General features: G+C 34.8%; 1 protein-coding gene across 1 annotated transcript in view; it reads right to left on the minus strand.

Moving 5' to 3' along the window:
* LOC115229921 (U6 snRNA-associated Sm-like protein LSm5) overlaps nucleotides 1-17,559 on the minus strand; it is a 61,466-nt gene that overhangs the window by 7,270 nt on the left and 36,637 nt on the right. The window contains exons 2-3 of the mRNA XM_029800185.2: nucleotides 14,354-14,449; nucleotides 9,957-9,984 (exon numbers count right to left, since the gene is read on the minus strand). Coding sequence (XP_029656045.1) covers nucleotides 9,957-9,984; nucleotides 14,354-14,449 — 124 coding nt within the window. The remainder of the gene's footprint in view (nucleotides 1-9,956; nucleotides 9,985-14,353; nucleotides 14,450-17,559) is intronic.

A 17,559-nucleotide genomic window follows, 5' to 3' on the forward strand; every position in this document is an offset into this window, starting at 1 on the left:
ATAATTGATTGGCCTGTATCCCAATTAAAATTAATTGATTGCTAGGAAAATAATTGATTGGAAAGGTTCCAATCATTCTATTCTATTTTCACCCCAGGGTCACTTTATACAAAGTATATTTTTTCTAAAGATGGAAAGGTGTTGTTTATTGAAAATTTTGCTGTCATATCTGTAGATTAAGCAAACATGGAAAATCCTTGGTGGTTAGTGACACAGACATACACACTGATTTCTTACATAGAGATAAACCTTTACAGAAAAGACTAAATAAGACTGAGTGATGCTCATGTGTTTCCAAAATTTGTCTTTCACAAAAATTCAAAAAGTAAAAACCTTGAGAAAATCATAAATACAATCTCATTTGCACTTCCGAGAAAGCTTAATGCCTATGTAACAAATAAGGTGTGTTAGTTTTCTCAGATGTATACCTAACACATGTACATGACGATAACAACAATATTAATCAATAGCAATAATTACAAAACAAAAGTAAACACAAACCACAAGTGAGATGTCATCTATATTGAACTACTGGAAAATAACTCTGTGTTAATAGTCAGAGGTACATAACATCCTAACACAGGTCTTTTGAACAAACAAAGTTAGACAACATTCAAGAAATAGCAATCAAATTTCTTTCAACTTGTACCCCACCATCTTAGAAAAAGATAAATAGGATAATGTGGTCTTGGATTCCGTGCAGTTGAAATACTTTTGGTCACAGGCTGGCTTGATCAGAGCTAACATGGGACTACAGAACACCAACCCCTACTGTTTGACTAGTGTTCCATGCATATCCTAGTGTACCTAAAACTACATTATTCAATGTGTCCAGATTGTCATTTGGAGCATTGTAGCTAGTTAATTGAGTGACCAGGTAAAACTCAACTAAAACAGCATCATAGACTCATCATGCCTTTCCTATGAAAATCCTAAATATTTTAGAAAAGCTAATTCCCAAAATTACCAATCTACAGTCTCTAATGGCACAGATTCTGACCAGATATTCACAAACCTTACAGAAAATTACACAACCTCCACATCATATTAGCTGCCATACATATTAGTAAAGTTTTTGATTTCATCCTCCTGCAATCCACTTCTAAACAAAACATTGAAGAAATGCTATCAAAAAGCAGCTACTGAACTGTCAAGTTGTTCAGCTGATGTGGACTACAATAATAATGCATCTGGTACCTGAAATATCCTCAGTATTGTACCACAATGACCCAACCTCTCTGCAGATCTTTAATTTATATAGCTACTCAACCTGACTACACCTCCATAAAACATAGTGTTGCATTCAGATAACATCACAGTCACATTCTCCCACCACCCTTCATAAATAACTATACAACTACATCAACCACTGAGAAACCTGGCTCTAAACAGATAAACTAAAAGTAGCACTTACAAGAGCCACCATCCACCAGCAGCACTAAACAACAAATACAGTCAGCCTTCACATTTAACAACATAAACACACACACACTGAAGCTGAAAATAACAAGGAATACTTACAATCATAGCACATATAGAAGATACAGAGAAAAAGAAAAACATACACAATACAAAAAATGTAATAGATCTATTATACATTGTACCAATCCTGTCTAGGTTTTTGGTCTTCCCACAACAAACCACAAAGAACTCAAAACTACACATCTTTACATACAGGTTGTGGTTATAAACCATCTACACAGCAAAACAAATTACTCACAGTGAACAAGTATTTGTATATATGAGGTACAGTTTTGTTGCTGTACCAATATCCAATCCTCTCAGTTCCTATGAACCACTCTAGCATATCTAAGATATGTCCAATACTCCATTACAATCCAGGACAAGCCTCATCCACTTGGTCCAAATAAACAAAATGCATTCACCCAAGAAAAAACATTTATGTTGGTTGGATAAATCTTTGGCCTTTTATATAAAACACAAAAACAGTAAGAGTAAGCCAGCAAAGAAGTGTCTGTGCGGTCAATGACCAGCTATAAATAGCAGTGAAATCTTCCTCAAACCACAGCCTACTATCTTAAAAGAACATACTGAATAATGTAATCATAGATATACTTTGTAAAAAAAAAAAGAAATAAAAAGGAAAAGATAGGTATGGCTGGAATGTCTTTTGATCCGAGGTGATCTTAAGCTAAACAACAACAATCGCATTTACTCCAAATACTGCCAGGATGCATATAATGGTAAGTGAAGATCAACTGTTACACACACTAACTATCTCCACTCTGATCACTACCAGAATCTTGAGGCATATATGAACTAACAAAGAGTTACTATATGGTTACTCAGCCTGCTAACAGCAGAGAGATCTATTTCCTACCTACAAAAAGAAAGGATACATTATACAAATATAAATAAGTGACAGAGACAGTATTAATATCAATAGGTAACATTTATGCCCACTTAAATGTGGATGCTCTAACATTCACATTTAAGTGGGCATAAACATTATACAAAATAATGACATGATCATGTGTCTACTTGACCAACGGTGGCCTGGAGCTAAACAACAATCAGGCATGGAGAGCAGAAAAAAGACAATACACCTGGAATGCCACATTGTACACCATACAATAAACCACATGCTGTTTTGCCGTAGGTAAGGCCTGGTTAATGCAAAGGTCTTTAACTAAGTAAAAGAAATAACAATGTATCTGGAACAATAACTCTACAAGTTATAACTAACTGGTTGTTTGATAGAAGCACCAGACATATCTCACTCTTAAAAATAATGAAAAGCAAGAAGACATTGGATAATGGTAGTTCATATATGATAAAAAAAAAAGGCAAGATGGTCATATCTGAAATAATTCCATGTATAACTTTTTACATATGTGCTCCATCTAGACTTTCCTGGGGCTACACAACAATAACAACTATCTTTAGTGCTATAGTCTACTTGATGAGAGCTGATCTTTGGAGATAAAAATGAAATGTTTTCCGAGTAAGGAGTCTGTCTGAAACATTATATTTCATCACTCCACTGTGGCATACAAACTTATATTCCATTTCCTGATTTCTGTTGATGTAGGTAACTGTTACCACTAGTTTTCTTGGACTCTGGTTTTTATAAATAACCACAGCCAAGAATAGTAAAAGCTCGTCACCAACCTACAACACTTATTCCAATAAACATTGATTCTAGAATTATCTGGAAATCTGATGTAATTTAAAAGGATGAAAAAAAAAGAAGAAAAGTAACTAAAATGATATCAAATGATATCTCGTGTAACATCAAATATGCCAGACAGATTTTTCATGTTTCAGGTATGGAAAAAAAAAAGTTAAAAAAATTATTAACCAAAGCAACAACATCAACAAAAACAAAACCTATTTTATTTACTTTGGATGTGTGAGGTTATTAAGTACAAGCTATAGGCTGACTTCCATTACCTGAATAGGGGTGGAGGTGGGAGGCAGAGGAAGAAGCTGAGCAAAGAAGAAAAGTTTATTTTTGGCAATTGATATGAAGAGATGGGAAGGGTTTGTAGAATTTAGTGCCAGGCTCACCAGCACCCCAACCTCAAACACAAACACTGTTGCAGACAAAACAGTGAAGTGTACTGCGTGTCAGTCTGTTTCTTAAAAACTTACATTCTCCAGTTTGTTTGTATATTGGCTCCTCTGTCAGAGACATCAAATTAATTAGTCAAAGTTATATTTTGTACCCCAATTATTAGCTTTATTTAATTTTATTCTATTTATTTACTGTTTCCCTCACAACAAGCAATGTTTATTTGTGAGACTTTGACATGGATGGGACAAAAATGTGCCCTTTCTTTCAGATCATCTCACCATTAAATGAACTGATGGAGCCTGTACATTCAACCCCCAAATCCAAATCTCACTCAATCATATTTATATTAAAAAAACAGGAAAGCTACAATGGACAAGTCATCAAGATACTATAAAAACAAGACTGATGGGATGATTTGTAAGACTGGGGCTGATGTGGGTGCTAAAACAACAGTGATTATTAACAAGGAGGTGAAATCAATGTTAAAAAGGTGGTTAGAGGATCAATGACACTGAAGGTGGGGTAGCTGATAGGGAAATAAAAGAGCCATTAATGAGTAGGAGGATAGGTATCAAAAACTATGAAGTAGAATCTAAATGTAGGAATTCATTTTCCAACATCAATAATAATCAAAGGCATAACTGTTTCATATTTTTAAGGATATCTAAAACTAGCATTGTTTCCTTCCAGCTTGTTGTTAAGGTGTAATTTGAGGGAGATTTGGCTACTTTTTGTAGTAGGTCAAGCAACCCTATAAAGAGTAGATTGCTGGTTCACCAAAGGAAGTGTTTATTTGTTGGATCATACTTTAAAATATTTTTAAATTCATGAAATGTAATACTTTTACATGCATAATTACATACACACACACACAAAAAAAAGGTAAGTCTGGAGAGATGAGTTGCCAGAGTGATTTAGTTGCTACTTTTATATTGAGTGATTGCAGAGACACTACCTCACAGAATATCCTGCTTTAGATGTGTGATACATTTGAATAGTGAGTCATTATCATTTTCATTTTTAAATTCACTTTCCCATGCTGACACAGGAGCGGGTAGGTCATTTTCAACATAACATTTCTCTATTGGTGATGAAAACTCCCATCCATTGGGTCTAGTTTGCAGATAGGAAAATGACCTGTAGATATAAAAATTTAGCTGCAAATATTCAATAAGCAGTCTTGGACAAAATCATGGTTTGCTCTTTGGCAAGGTACAGCATCCATTTTGCCACTTTGTCATAGCACCCATTTGCCATTCTGTCATTTGCCACTGTCAGGTGAAATCCTGGAACCTTTAAAAGAGTGGGAATGCTACTATCATTGGAAAGCAGGATGGTAGTAAGGAATAAAATGCAAAGCAAAAAAAAAAAAATTGGTCTTTGGATTTCTTCCCATTTTGCAGAACAGATTATACTTTTATGAAACTTGGTCTGAGAAACCTGTCAGTTTGACTGGCACTACAATCATCTACAGAACCTGTGACTGCAGATGAGAAATTAGCAATTGAAAGACATCATGGTTCTTTATGTTCTTTGTGAAGACAACCCTCCTGTGTGAAAAAGTATTGCATGCAAACAGGAGAAGCTGTGGTTAAGAAATGATGAGGTGAGATCCACAATAAATATGATGAATGCCAGTAACAATAACTCATGTACCACCATGTAAAAACAGATTTTAAAGAATTGATTATGATGTATTTACATTAAACTTTGAAGGAATGCTGAGGTGCAACTAAAAACTCACAATTTGACTCTCCTTACAGTTTTGTCAGATATAGTATGGTTAATAGATAATGGAGTTGCATGACTTAGTGCTTAGAGCATCAGGTTTACAACTATGAGGTAGTGAGTTCAATTCTCAGACTGGGCTGTGTGTTGTGTTCTTGAGCAACATACTTTATTTCACGTTGCTCCAGTTCACTCAACTGTAGAAATGAGTTGCAATATCACTGGTGCCAAGCTGTATTGGCCTTTGCCTTTCTCTTGGACATCATAGGTGGCATGAAGAAGGGAGGCTGGTATGCATGGGCAACTGCTGGTCTTCCATAAACAACCTTGCCTGGACTTGTGCCTTGGAGGGGAACTTTCTAGGTGCAATCTCATGGACATTCATGACTGAAGGAGGTCTTTACCCTTTATCCAACAGATGATAATATCTCAGTGCAGATATGGAGCTGATAATAAATTACCAATAAAAATTACAAAACACACTACACAGTTTGTGAATAAATTGAATATATTTCACTATATTAAAATATAGCGATGAAACTATGAAATAGAGTTAGCACTGTATCAGATTTGCTATGTTGATACAGATTCACTAGGGCTACACCCATGCCAAATATCAAGTAGAGAAACAACCTGCTCAATGCTGTTCTTAAAAAGTTACATTGTCATTAAAAAATTTTTAAATTAGAAAAAGAATACCTCTGATCATAGGTGTGCTTAATCAAGTCTAACCTAGGGCTAAACAATGACCACACTAACCAGTTGGACTACTTTTTCTTTTCTATTATTTTGTTCTTATAAAAAAAAAAAAATGTAATGATGTTGTTAGCTGCGGGTCAGATTTGAATGAACTAACCTATAATCAAAGGTGTTAAGGCCATAACGATATCATCTTTATTTGATAAAATACTTTACTGACTCAGTAAAAGTGAAAAGTAACAGCAACTGTGTTTCACATGTGTCTATCTGTCGATAGATAGTAGCTGTTTAGAATGTAGTAACCTTCCATTTACATGAGATTGCTGATGTGGTGGGGGTGGGGACAAAAGAACATTTTTTTAAAAATCAGGGTTAATTGTTACAAGAGTTAGGTTGAGGTATAGACAACTATATATCACCATTGTTTTAATGTCAACTTTTCCATGCTTGTATGGGTCAGACAGAATATATATTATACAAAGAGAGAAAGATAGAGAGATAGGAATGTGTGTGTGTGTGTGTATGTATATATATATATATATATATATATATACAGAGAAAACGAGCTAGGTGATCAAGCAAACAAATGAGAGTTGAAGACAAGTAAAATGACAATCAAGAGTTACTTTGCTATATCAAGTTTTAAATTGAACCCATAAGCATTTGAACTGGCCATATTTGGCCCAAATCTTCTGTTATATGTTCAAATTGGCCAGATCCAACCTATCACACCTACCCTACAACATCATTCCAAAAATAATCACATCACTGAAATCTTGAAGCTACTAGATAATGCAGGATTAATTCAAAAAATTGTGAATTAAAAACCCATTAAATTTCATAAAGTAATCTAAATGTGTGTTCATGTATGTGTGTGTGTGCATATTATATCTTAAAATCCAGTGATGATAGAAAAAAAAAAAAACTATCACTGTCATACAAGCAGTGTCATTTCCAATCTTCCATGAAAACAGGTCTGATCATTTGGAAATATATTTTGCTGTGAAAAAAGTGAAGGTTAGTGACAGGAAGGACATCTTTCTGTAGAAAATTTGCCTTAATGAATTCCATCTGGCCTGTGCAAGCATGGAAATATTAGATGTGAAGATGATATCTGTATCTAAATGGATACCTCTATCTATCTAGGAAAATTTTTGCAGACATACTAAAGATTTATGCTGCTGAGTAACTGAAATGGATATATAAAAGCATAAAAATGTCAATATTTTTTTTGTGTTTTAGTATACATCAGCGTCCATAGATATACATGTAGTTGTGGTTGTATGGTAAGAAGTTTGCTTCCCAACCACATGGTTCTGGGTTCAGTCCCACCATGTGGCACCTTCAGCAAGTGTCTTCTACTATAGCACTGGGCCAAGCAAAGCCCTGCGAATGGATTTGGTGGACAGAAACTGAAAGAAATCTGTTGTGTATACACACATACACACACACACACAGAAACACACTTATTGATGTGTGTCTCTTTGTGTCTGTGTCTGTCTCCCACAATGCTTGACAATCAGTGTTGGTGAGTTTACATCTCCATAACAGTTTGGTGAAAGAGCCCAATAAATTAAGCACCAGACTTTAAAAAAAATAAAAACTGGTTTTGTTTCATCTAATTAAAATTCTTTAAGGTGGTGCCCCAACACACCCACAATCTAATAGCTGAAAGAAGTAAAAGATATGTATATTTAACCCTTTAGCATCCAAATTTCTTTGTCAAATGTATTGCTTATTTATTCACATTATTTTGAATTAATCATGCATTATCTCATAGTTCCAAGATTTCAATGGCATGTTTATATATTTTTAGAATAACATTCTTTTCTTCTCTACTCCAGGCACAAGGCCTGAAATTTTGGGGGAGGAGGCCAGTTGATTAGACTGACCCAGTACACAACTGGTGCTTAATTTATCGACCCCAAAAAGATGAAAGGCAGAGTCAACCTTGGTGGAATCTGAACTCAGAACGTAAAGACAGCCAAAATACTGCTAAGCATTTCACCCGGCGTGCTAACGTTTCTGCCAGCTCACCACCTTACATTTTAGAACGACATTGTAGGGTAGGTGTGAGAGGTTAGATCTGATCAGTTTTAGCATAAAACAAGTAGAATATTTGGGCTGGATATATAGCCTGAATCACACACATATGGATGTGTGTGTGTGTGTATATATATATATATATATATATATATATATATCCAGCTGTAGAAACACTGCCAGATCTGACTGGCCTGGTGCAGCCTTCGGGCTCCCCAGACCCCAGTTGAACTGTCCAACCCATGCTAGCATGGAAAGCGGACGTTAAACGATGATGATGATGATGATGATATATATATCAGAGAGATAGAGTGTTAAAGACCAGGTTAGATTCAGTGACTTGATTGGTTTTATTATGTCAAACAAGTTTAATTAATAACATTCTGCTGTTTCACTGCTTCATTAATAAGCAGCTGTGGTGATGATAATGATGGTAGTGGTGGTTGGTGGGTTAAGATGGAGGCAGCAGTGGAGGTACTGATGATTGGTAATAGATGATGGTGGTAGGGAGCATTTATAATGCTAATGGATGATGACTGCTGTGTAATTTAATTGAATATTACAAATAAATTTGCTTTTATTTTCTTTATATCTTTTGAACCTAATCAATCTCAAAGTATATTTTAATGATATTGAAAAGGTCACATACACATACACATAGTGACCAAACTTAAATCAGATGAGTTCTCCGTAAAACAGCATTTTAATTTTCCTAAGAATGTGACAGCTAAATAGACAGATCTATTTTTACTGAATTATTCCTTGTAAAAAGAGTAAATGTGCAGGAATCTTATTTCTGGCTAGACTATAATAAATATAATTAATTAACCAAACATGAGGACTGATCTTTAATTCAATTTAACAGTTTCGTTACAAAAGTAGAGCAACTAACCAATTCATTTTTGTCAAGAGAAACCTCAAGCCATTCATGCACCATTTTTACCAGGAAATATAGATGGATGTCTCTTTGTAAAGAATTCATTTTCACATAACTAAAGCTGTATTACAAATGAGCGAAGAGAGCCTCTCCAAAATTGCTTTACATGTTAATAACAGCAACCAAATCTTCCTCAAACTATACATTACCATCTTAAAAAAAAAAAAAAGTAGGATAGTAATGGGTGAAATATTTTTTTTCTTGGATTAACTATTACTACTACTACTACCACCACTACCACTATATGATATTCAAACAGTTCCATTGGGATCTTGAGCAAGTGTCTTCAGCTATAGCCCCAAACCAATCAGTGCCTTGTGAATAGAATTGTAGACAGAAACTGTATGGATGCCCATCTTGTTGCTATTTGTGTGTGTGTGTGTATTTACATCCCACTCTTTTGCCTCTCACCGACTAAGCAAAATAAAATGCTTACTTTTTCTTGTTGACATTATGACCTGATTGGTCACTGTACATTTTTTATTCCACTCTAACTCACTACTTCACAAGGGACTAATTTGAGAGATGGGGCCAGGAAATGAGTCTTAAATAAGCTCTAATGCTAATAGCAGTGCTCTAGCAGAACCATAGCCTTTTGCTGAAACCAATAGAATAAAACAGAATTAAATGAAACAAAAAAAAAAATGATTATGTTCCAAAAATTGGAAACAAGAAACTTGGCGTAATGATTTGTGAAGTTTCAGCTTCCAACAAAATAATACAATGCTACTTCAATATTTAATACTCTCTTAAGTGTGTATACTTCCACAAATTTATATACACATCTATATACATACATACATTATATATATATATATATATGTATATATATATATAATTAAAAGCACCCACTACACTCATGGAGTAGTTGGCGTTAGGAGGAGCATCCAGCTGTTGAAACACTGCCAGATCAGACTGGAGCCTGCTGCAGCCTTGTGGCTTCCCAGACTGAAGTCAAACTGTCCAGCCTATGAACGAATGAGTGATACATAAAATGTTTGAAATACTTACAATTCTAGAACATCTTCAAGCACCATATCTGAATTGTGGTTATGGAAAAATATATCATTTTGCAGGAAACAGTATAAAATGAACAATTATTAATATCTTTATATTAGGAAGAAGTGTGTGTGGGAGGAAGGGTGTAAGGAACAATAATATAGATATAATACTATACCATCAAGATACATGTTTCAATTTAATAAAAAAAAAGTTGATTCTATAGGTTTCAGTTCATGTGGATGTCAAAGAATGCATATTAGATATTTGCCACAAGCTAACTCTCTATCCAGTAGAGTGGAAAATTCCTGTTTCTTTCATAACACTATAGGGAGCAGAGAGCTTTTATGCAGTTGCTCAGTCAGCCAGAAACAACAACCAAATCTTTTATTTGAAGAAAATTTAACTGTCATTTCTAGAGTGTCATGTGACACATACAATCTCCAATATTGGCTCAGTAGTCATAGTGTTAAGATACTAATATTCATAACTGCTTACCTCAGTCAGACTGGCTGACAATGCTTACTTCATAGTTGAGTGATTAGCAGTACATATAGCACCAAACTGTAAAAACATGATTCAAGAATATGTAAATGATCATATTTGCCAGAATTAAACTACTCTGGGGACAAAGAGATTTGAACTTAGAAACATAAAGGGACAAAACCACAAGGTATTTAAGCCCACTGCTCTGTTCTAACAACAACAACAATGGTTTCTAATTTAGGTACAAGGCCAACAATTTTAAGAATTTGGGGAATGAAGTCAATGCCTGCACCTCAAATACTTAGCTGGTACTATATTTTTCTAACACTCTAATAATCCTGCCAGTTACCTTAAATAATTGCTTTTAATTTAGGCAGGTCAGCAGTTTTGTGAGGAGGTTAGTCAATATCATTAAACTTAATATTTGACTGGTATTTATTTTGTTGACTTTGGCAGCATCTAAGTTTAGAACATAAAGAGCTGGAAAAAATGCCATAAAGTGTTTTCCTGATGCTCTAACAATTCTGCTAATTCACTACCCTTATCATTATTATTGTTGTTTGTTAATAAGGATATCAACAATCCTTTCTACTGGAGGCACAGGGCCTCAAATTTGTGGGGTGGGAGGTAGTTGATTTTATTGATCCCAATGTTTCATTGGTACTTAATCTATTGACCCTGAAAGGATGAAAGGCAAAGTCAACCTTGGAGGAATTCAGAACGTAGTGACGGGCGAAATACCACTAAGCATTTCATTCAGTGCACTAACGATTCTGCCAGTTCACCGCCTTAAGAATATCAACAATAAGACCAGTAATTTTTGAAAGGAGAGGGGTTAATTGATTACATAAACCCCAGTATTTGGCTGGGACTATATTTCAGCAATCCTGGAAGGATGAAAAGAAAAGCTGATCTCAACAGGATTTGAATTGAGTAAGTCACTTAACCCAATATTCTGCTAATTTTGTCACAACATGACTGCAATAAAACAACAATAATCGTGATGATAATTTCAGATATTAGCACAAAACTACAAATTTTAGAGGAGTTGTATTTTTTCACCCTTCCCCCACCAGCATGTAGCTGACATCATATTTTACCAAACCATAGACAGATGAAAAATAAAGTTGACATCGATAAGATTTGAACTTAGAGCATAAAATAACAAGATGACTTGTAAATAGAAATCTCTAACAACAACAATATTGGTACATTTGGTTAGAACACAGAATAAAGTATTGATCAATGAATACACTGAGAAAATAATGGCAAAACCAAGTTCCAAAAACACTAAAAGATTTTTTTCCTGCTGCAGTACACATTCTTCTCCTGAGACCTGTCCACATGATAATCCTGTTAAAAAGAACACTTTGCATAGCTTTTTATATATTTTATTCATATTTTTCTGTTGATATTCTGTTATTTTTTTACTTATATATTTATATCATATATGCATTTTAGATTCTTCTTATAACTTCTTTCATTCTACTTCTTTTAAAAAGTCACATGGCAAGTAATGTAATGCAACAACAACAACAATAATAATAATAATAATAATTCACTCACTAAAGTAGTCTAAATATTTTTGAATTTATTGAGCATTTTTAAGGTTACAGATTATTTTCATGATTTTTTGTTTTTTGAAGGAGAGGACGGGTTGCTTGTTTTGTTTCATTTGCTATAAGAATATTCTCCACAAGTTTTGTGGAAGGAAAGTACTTTTACTAATATACTAAACAGTTTAACTGGTTAAGACTAGGTTTGACAGCAGCAAATAACATTACTAAGGATGACATTCATAGATGACTCTTCACTACCACTGCTACTACTATTACCACTACCATAAACATTCACACATTACGAACATGAAGCCATCAATACATATTGGACTATTGAGACTGAAGAATGTAGTCAGTTGAAGAAATATATGATCTTAGGCTGGAACAAATAGGAATCCACAAATCAATCAACAATAAAATGGATGAACCAATGAGGAAGCCCCTATGTAGTCACTTGACATGCTAGAAACAGCAATGAAATCTCCTTCAAAACACACCCCACTGCTTTAAAACAAAGCACATTTGACAATGTACTCCTAGATATGTTATGCTTGAGTAGAAATGGGGTTATTACAACTGGAATGGGTTTGATTATACATCTGCACAGAGTTAACCTGTAACTAAACAACCTCAAATGCACTGGATACAAATCAATAAGAGAGTTTCTGCCTGAAGATTTGTCCTGCCAGAAATATCAGCCAAATCTTCCATAAACCTTCTTTTAAGAAAAGAAGGGCACATACTGTCAAACTATTATCAATGAGAGAGAGGAAAATAATCCTAAGGGCATACATAGAACCAATCCTTACATATGATGGTATCACCATAAAGCTTATGTTGCAGAGACAGGTTCCTTAGAAAAATGCTGAAGGTGTCCTATACAGATAAAATGACAAATATTGAGGTCCTTCAATGAGCTATGACCACCAGGAAGCTTTTTAAGAATAAAAGGCAAAGAAAAAACCTTGAACATTTGGTGACAAAAGAAAGAAGCCTGAAAAGATGGAGAGAAAAGAAACGTGATGGCCTTACCAGCTGGATTTAGAAAGACCTACTACATTGTGGGTGGAAGAAAAGTGCATGGAGGTCCATGATTGCAAATGTATCTAGGCACAACACATGAAAAAAGAGAGGACATCTTACATACACAGCAGGAAGGTATGATTGAGATCTGCAGGAGTAGTGAACTGAGTCAAAACAATAAATGAGAACATCATCATCATCATTTAGCGTCCGCTTTCCATGCTAGCATGGGTTGGACAGTTCAACTGGGGTCTGTGAAGCCAGAAGGCTGCATCAGGCCCAGTCTGATCTGGCAGTGTTTCTACGGCTGGATGCCCTTCCTAACGCCAACCACTCCATGAGTGTAGTGGGTGCTTTTTACGTGCCACCTGCACAGGTGCCAGACGGAGCTGGCAAACGGCCACGGACGGATGGTGCTTTTTACGTGCCACCGGCACTAACAAAATATTTTGACCCTCAGGTATCGGAGAACTTGAAGCATGTATCAGTTTTATTAGATCTAAGCATAGCATAGATTTCATCATACTTGTAGTGATGAGATAGTCTATGAAATAAATGTACATAATTTTAGGTTTTCTATATAGTTAACATGAAAATAATACATAGATACAAGCATCGTTGTATACATAAATTCTACATACTTCTAGATTTGAACCCACTGCACTGTACCTTGAGCAAGTGTATCTACTAGAGCTACAAGCTGATCAGTGTCATGGGTGGAACTTAGTCAACAGACACTATACAGAAGCCTATGATCATTATCACTTTTACATTTTTCCCATGCTGGCAAGAGTTACATAAAACTTATTAAGTCAAAATTTTTCTACAGTTGGACGCTTTTTCTGTTGTGAACCCTCACTTGTTTTGCGAGTTGGATGGATTTCATTCCATGAGTCTGCACATGTCTACTGAACTATAAGATACTTGTTTATTGAAGGACCGAACCAAAGTCTGTTTTGCGTTTAGATGATAACATCAAGGACCTATGTAACTGGCATTCACACACACACAAACACACACAATGGATTTCCATACAGTTTCATTCAACCAAATCTGAAACCACATGACTGCAAAGCAAACTTTGCTACCACATGGCCATGCTAATGTGTGTGTGTGTGTTTATTTTGTGTTTCTTTGCATTATGTAACTTAGCAGTTTGACACTGGTTAAAATAATTATTGGCCAAATATGAAGGCATGAAACTAGTAAAATAATAAAAGAATACACAAAAAAATAGTTTCTAGAACATTCTTCTTTACTCTGTATTAGCCATCACAACCAAGACCATGCTGGAGTACTGCCTGTAACTGCACAACAACCATTACATCAACTAAAGGATACTGACAAAGTCATCAAATCCCTGCAAGGAACCAACAATTTCCTTGTCATTTTTCATGATGATATGAATGCGAGATCCAATACATTTGTCTACCAGTTCTATAGAAACAGAGAAGAGAAAAAAAAATAAATGGCACATTAGTAGGTAATTAAAATTATAAATATTAGCAAGTCATTAAAGCATAAACATAAATGTAAGTAGGAGTGGAGAAGTTGATAAAGATCTTAGGATAACAAAAATATAAACAGTAAAAATAGAAAGATGAGTGGAATTAAGGTGTTGACTTTAGAAATAAATTAGCCTGCATATACATTGTTTTAATTTGTCACAAAGAAAAAAAAACATAATTACATTAAGAAGGAATTAATCTTACTACTTATAAAATTGAATTGGTTGTTTGTCTATGTATCATGAAGGTAGAAAAAGGGCGTAGCTAGTGTTTAAGAAGGGGATGGAAAAACAGAGTAGTCATGAGAGCAAGAAGTGATCTCTCTCTTCTTTCCTCACTTTATCTTACATATTTCATTTTCATTCCTATTTCATCTCTCTTCTTTCCTCTAAATATCTTCTTTATTCCTCTCTCTCTCTCTATCTATCTATCTATCACATCCTTATAAATCACTCAATGTTTAAACTGAAACAATCCAGAAATAACCAAACTATTCTCATCTTTTCAATTCTGAGTAGATGACAACTTTTTTTTACTGAAGAAAAATTTAACTAAAATTTGTGTAGATTCCTTTTGAATTAGTACATCAGTTTCATGAGTTGATGAACTAATAGTAAAAGAATTTCCAAATTTTCAAGACCCCCACCTCCCAACAAAACTACAAATGCTTGCATAAAAAAAAAAAAAAATCACTTAGCAGAAACCAATAAGCTTTCACACTTCATTTCAAGAAATTCAGAAACTTATAAATCTACAGATATGGTTATTAACCCTGCAAGGTTGTCTACTATATTGCTGAATTCTTAAATTATTTGGAAACTACTAAACTTCTGCCACATTGACTTGTTAAAAATAAGAGCCACCTTCATACACCTACCTTGGTTATATATAATGGTATTTGATCAGCAGTTAAAGGATTAATATCTCACACTATTCAGGATACTATTTTGACACATTGTTTCATGGGAGAAAATGATTTCATGTCCAGAATACCCATGAAACCATCTGATTCAGAAATACCTCTTGTATGCAAAAAGCTTACAGAATCCAACAAAAACCAAAAACCCCCAAAAAACCAACTTAGCTTTTCAGTGTCCACGAATAAATCTCAAGGACAACATTTTTTATCTGTTGCTGGGCTACAACTGGAAGAACATTGCTTCTTTCATGGGTAACTTTATATTGTGTGTGTAATATTGTTGATAAGGAAATTCTGGATTTACACAGAATAGTAATTAACAGGAACCAATAAGATAGTTAAGAGAAAACACAGTATCAAAACAAAAACTGGGATGCCTACAAATAATACACGAGTTCATACAACATAACAAAACCATTTTATCTAGAAACAATGTAACACAGGATAGCTACCAAAGAAGCCACTACATGATCTCTCTAACTGACAGAAATAACAGCCAGATCATCTTCAAAACACATTACTATTGGATTGGTGCATAATTATTGCGGCTTTTTTTCTCAACAAAAACAACAAGATGTAACAAAAACATCTTTAAATGATTATTCCGGAGCATATTCACCATCTACTTCAATTACTACTTCCTATTTGCTTGGCAAACAGTCAGACCATCATTAAAAAATGTTTTCATTAAATATTGTTATTGCTTTTGTTGAATAAAATAGCCATAATAATTATGTACCAACCCAATACTACTTTATGCATATACTGCTAGATTTGGTATAAATAGTCAAATCTGCCTAAAACTACACTCTACCATTTTATGCATGGGGGAGTGTATGTGTGGTTTAGAGTTCAGTCCTGCTGTGTGGTATCTTGTGGGCATGTCTTTTACTTCAGTCTAAGCTGGCCAATACCTTGTGAATGAATTGGGCAGACAGACATTGCACAGAAGTCCATCAGCTCATCATATATATGATGATGATGCAATATATGCATACATATATATATACATACACACATTCATACACATACATACATACATACATATATATATATTTCATCTTTTAACTAGGGCCTCTGAGATTACATACAACAGAATGGATTCTGCTAAAGGCATCTAGGGAACCAACTGGGGTGTTAAATCAGATGATGGATAATACTACAATGGATGTATATGCCTGCATGTGTGGAGTGTGTTTGACTCTCATGGCCTGACAACCAGTGCTCGTTGGCTTGCATCCCTCTAACTTGGCATTTCAGTAAATAGTAGTTGGCAGTCATCGATCTTGAGAGACCATGGATCTGTTCCCACCAAAATTGTGTCAGCTGCTGATGGTGGTGCAGCATCTGCTGTGTTTGTGGAGGACTACATGGGAATGGCAGTCATGCATATAGCGACTGCATTTGAAGGAGCTCTCTGTCAGTGTTACTGTTTTTTCCTTCCGTTGAATGTGCTTTTCTTTGGTGGCGAGTTCCTGTTTTTCTTCCCCTCACTTCATTCCCTTTTGCAGAATTTGTCTCCATAGTGGGCGACCATTTTGCAACCTCCTCCCATCTCAGGACATCCAAATCAAGTGAAATACAGTTAAATAAAATAAGGGCCAGACTTAGAAAAGCACTGGAGTTGATTTAATCAACTTTCAAGGCAGTACCCCAGCATGGTCACAATCAAATAACTGAAACAAAAGAATACACACATGCTCCAACAAGGGACCCACTAGGTAACAACATCTTCAACTCACACCATGCTATCTAATGCATATACATATGTACAAATGAGGGAGACCTCTGTGTGATAGCTAAACATGAGAGAAATGGCAATCTTCAAATAAAAGCCTACTCTGCCACAACACATGGGCAGAGCCACATACTTCTGCCAGTTTATATAAAATTTATTTAAAAAATGTCATTAAAAAAAATTACGTTTTTGATGTTTTTTTTGTTGTAACAATATCTCAAAAAAAATTCAAGTCTTTTATTATTTATTTTATAAATAAAGAAATATCAAGTTATTGATGTTCATCTCCAGGCCTACCTTAGTCAAAGACATTCCAGCCATGACCAGCCAATTTTTTTTTTCTATTCAACTATAATGTATCTAGAACTAGTAACATGTCCTT

Source organism: Octopus sinensis, linkage group LG2 (assembly GCF_006345805.1).
Source record: "Octopus sinensis linkage group LG2, ASM634580v1, whole genome shotgun sequence".
Classification (NCBI taxonomy): Eukaryota; Metazoa; Mollusca; class Cephalopoda; order Octopoda; family Octopodidae; genus Octopus; species Octopus sinensis.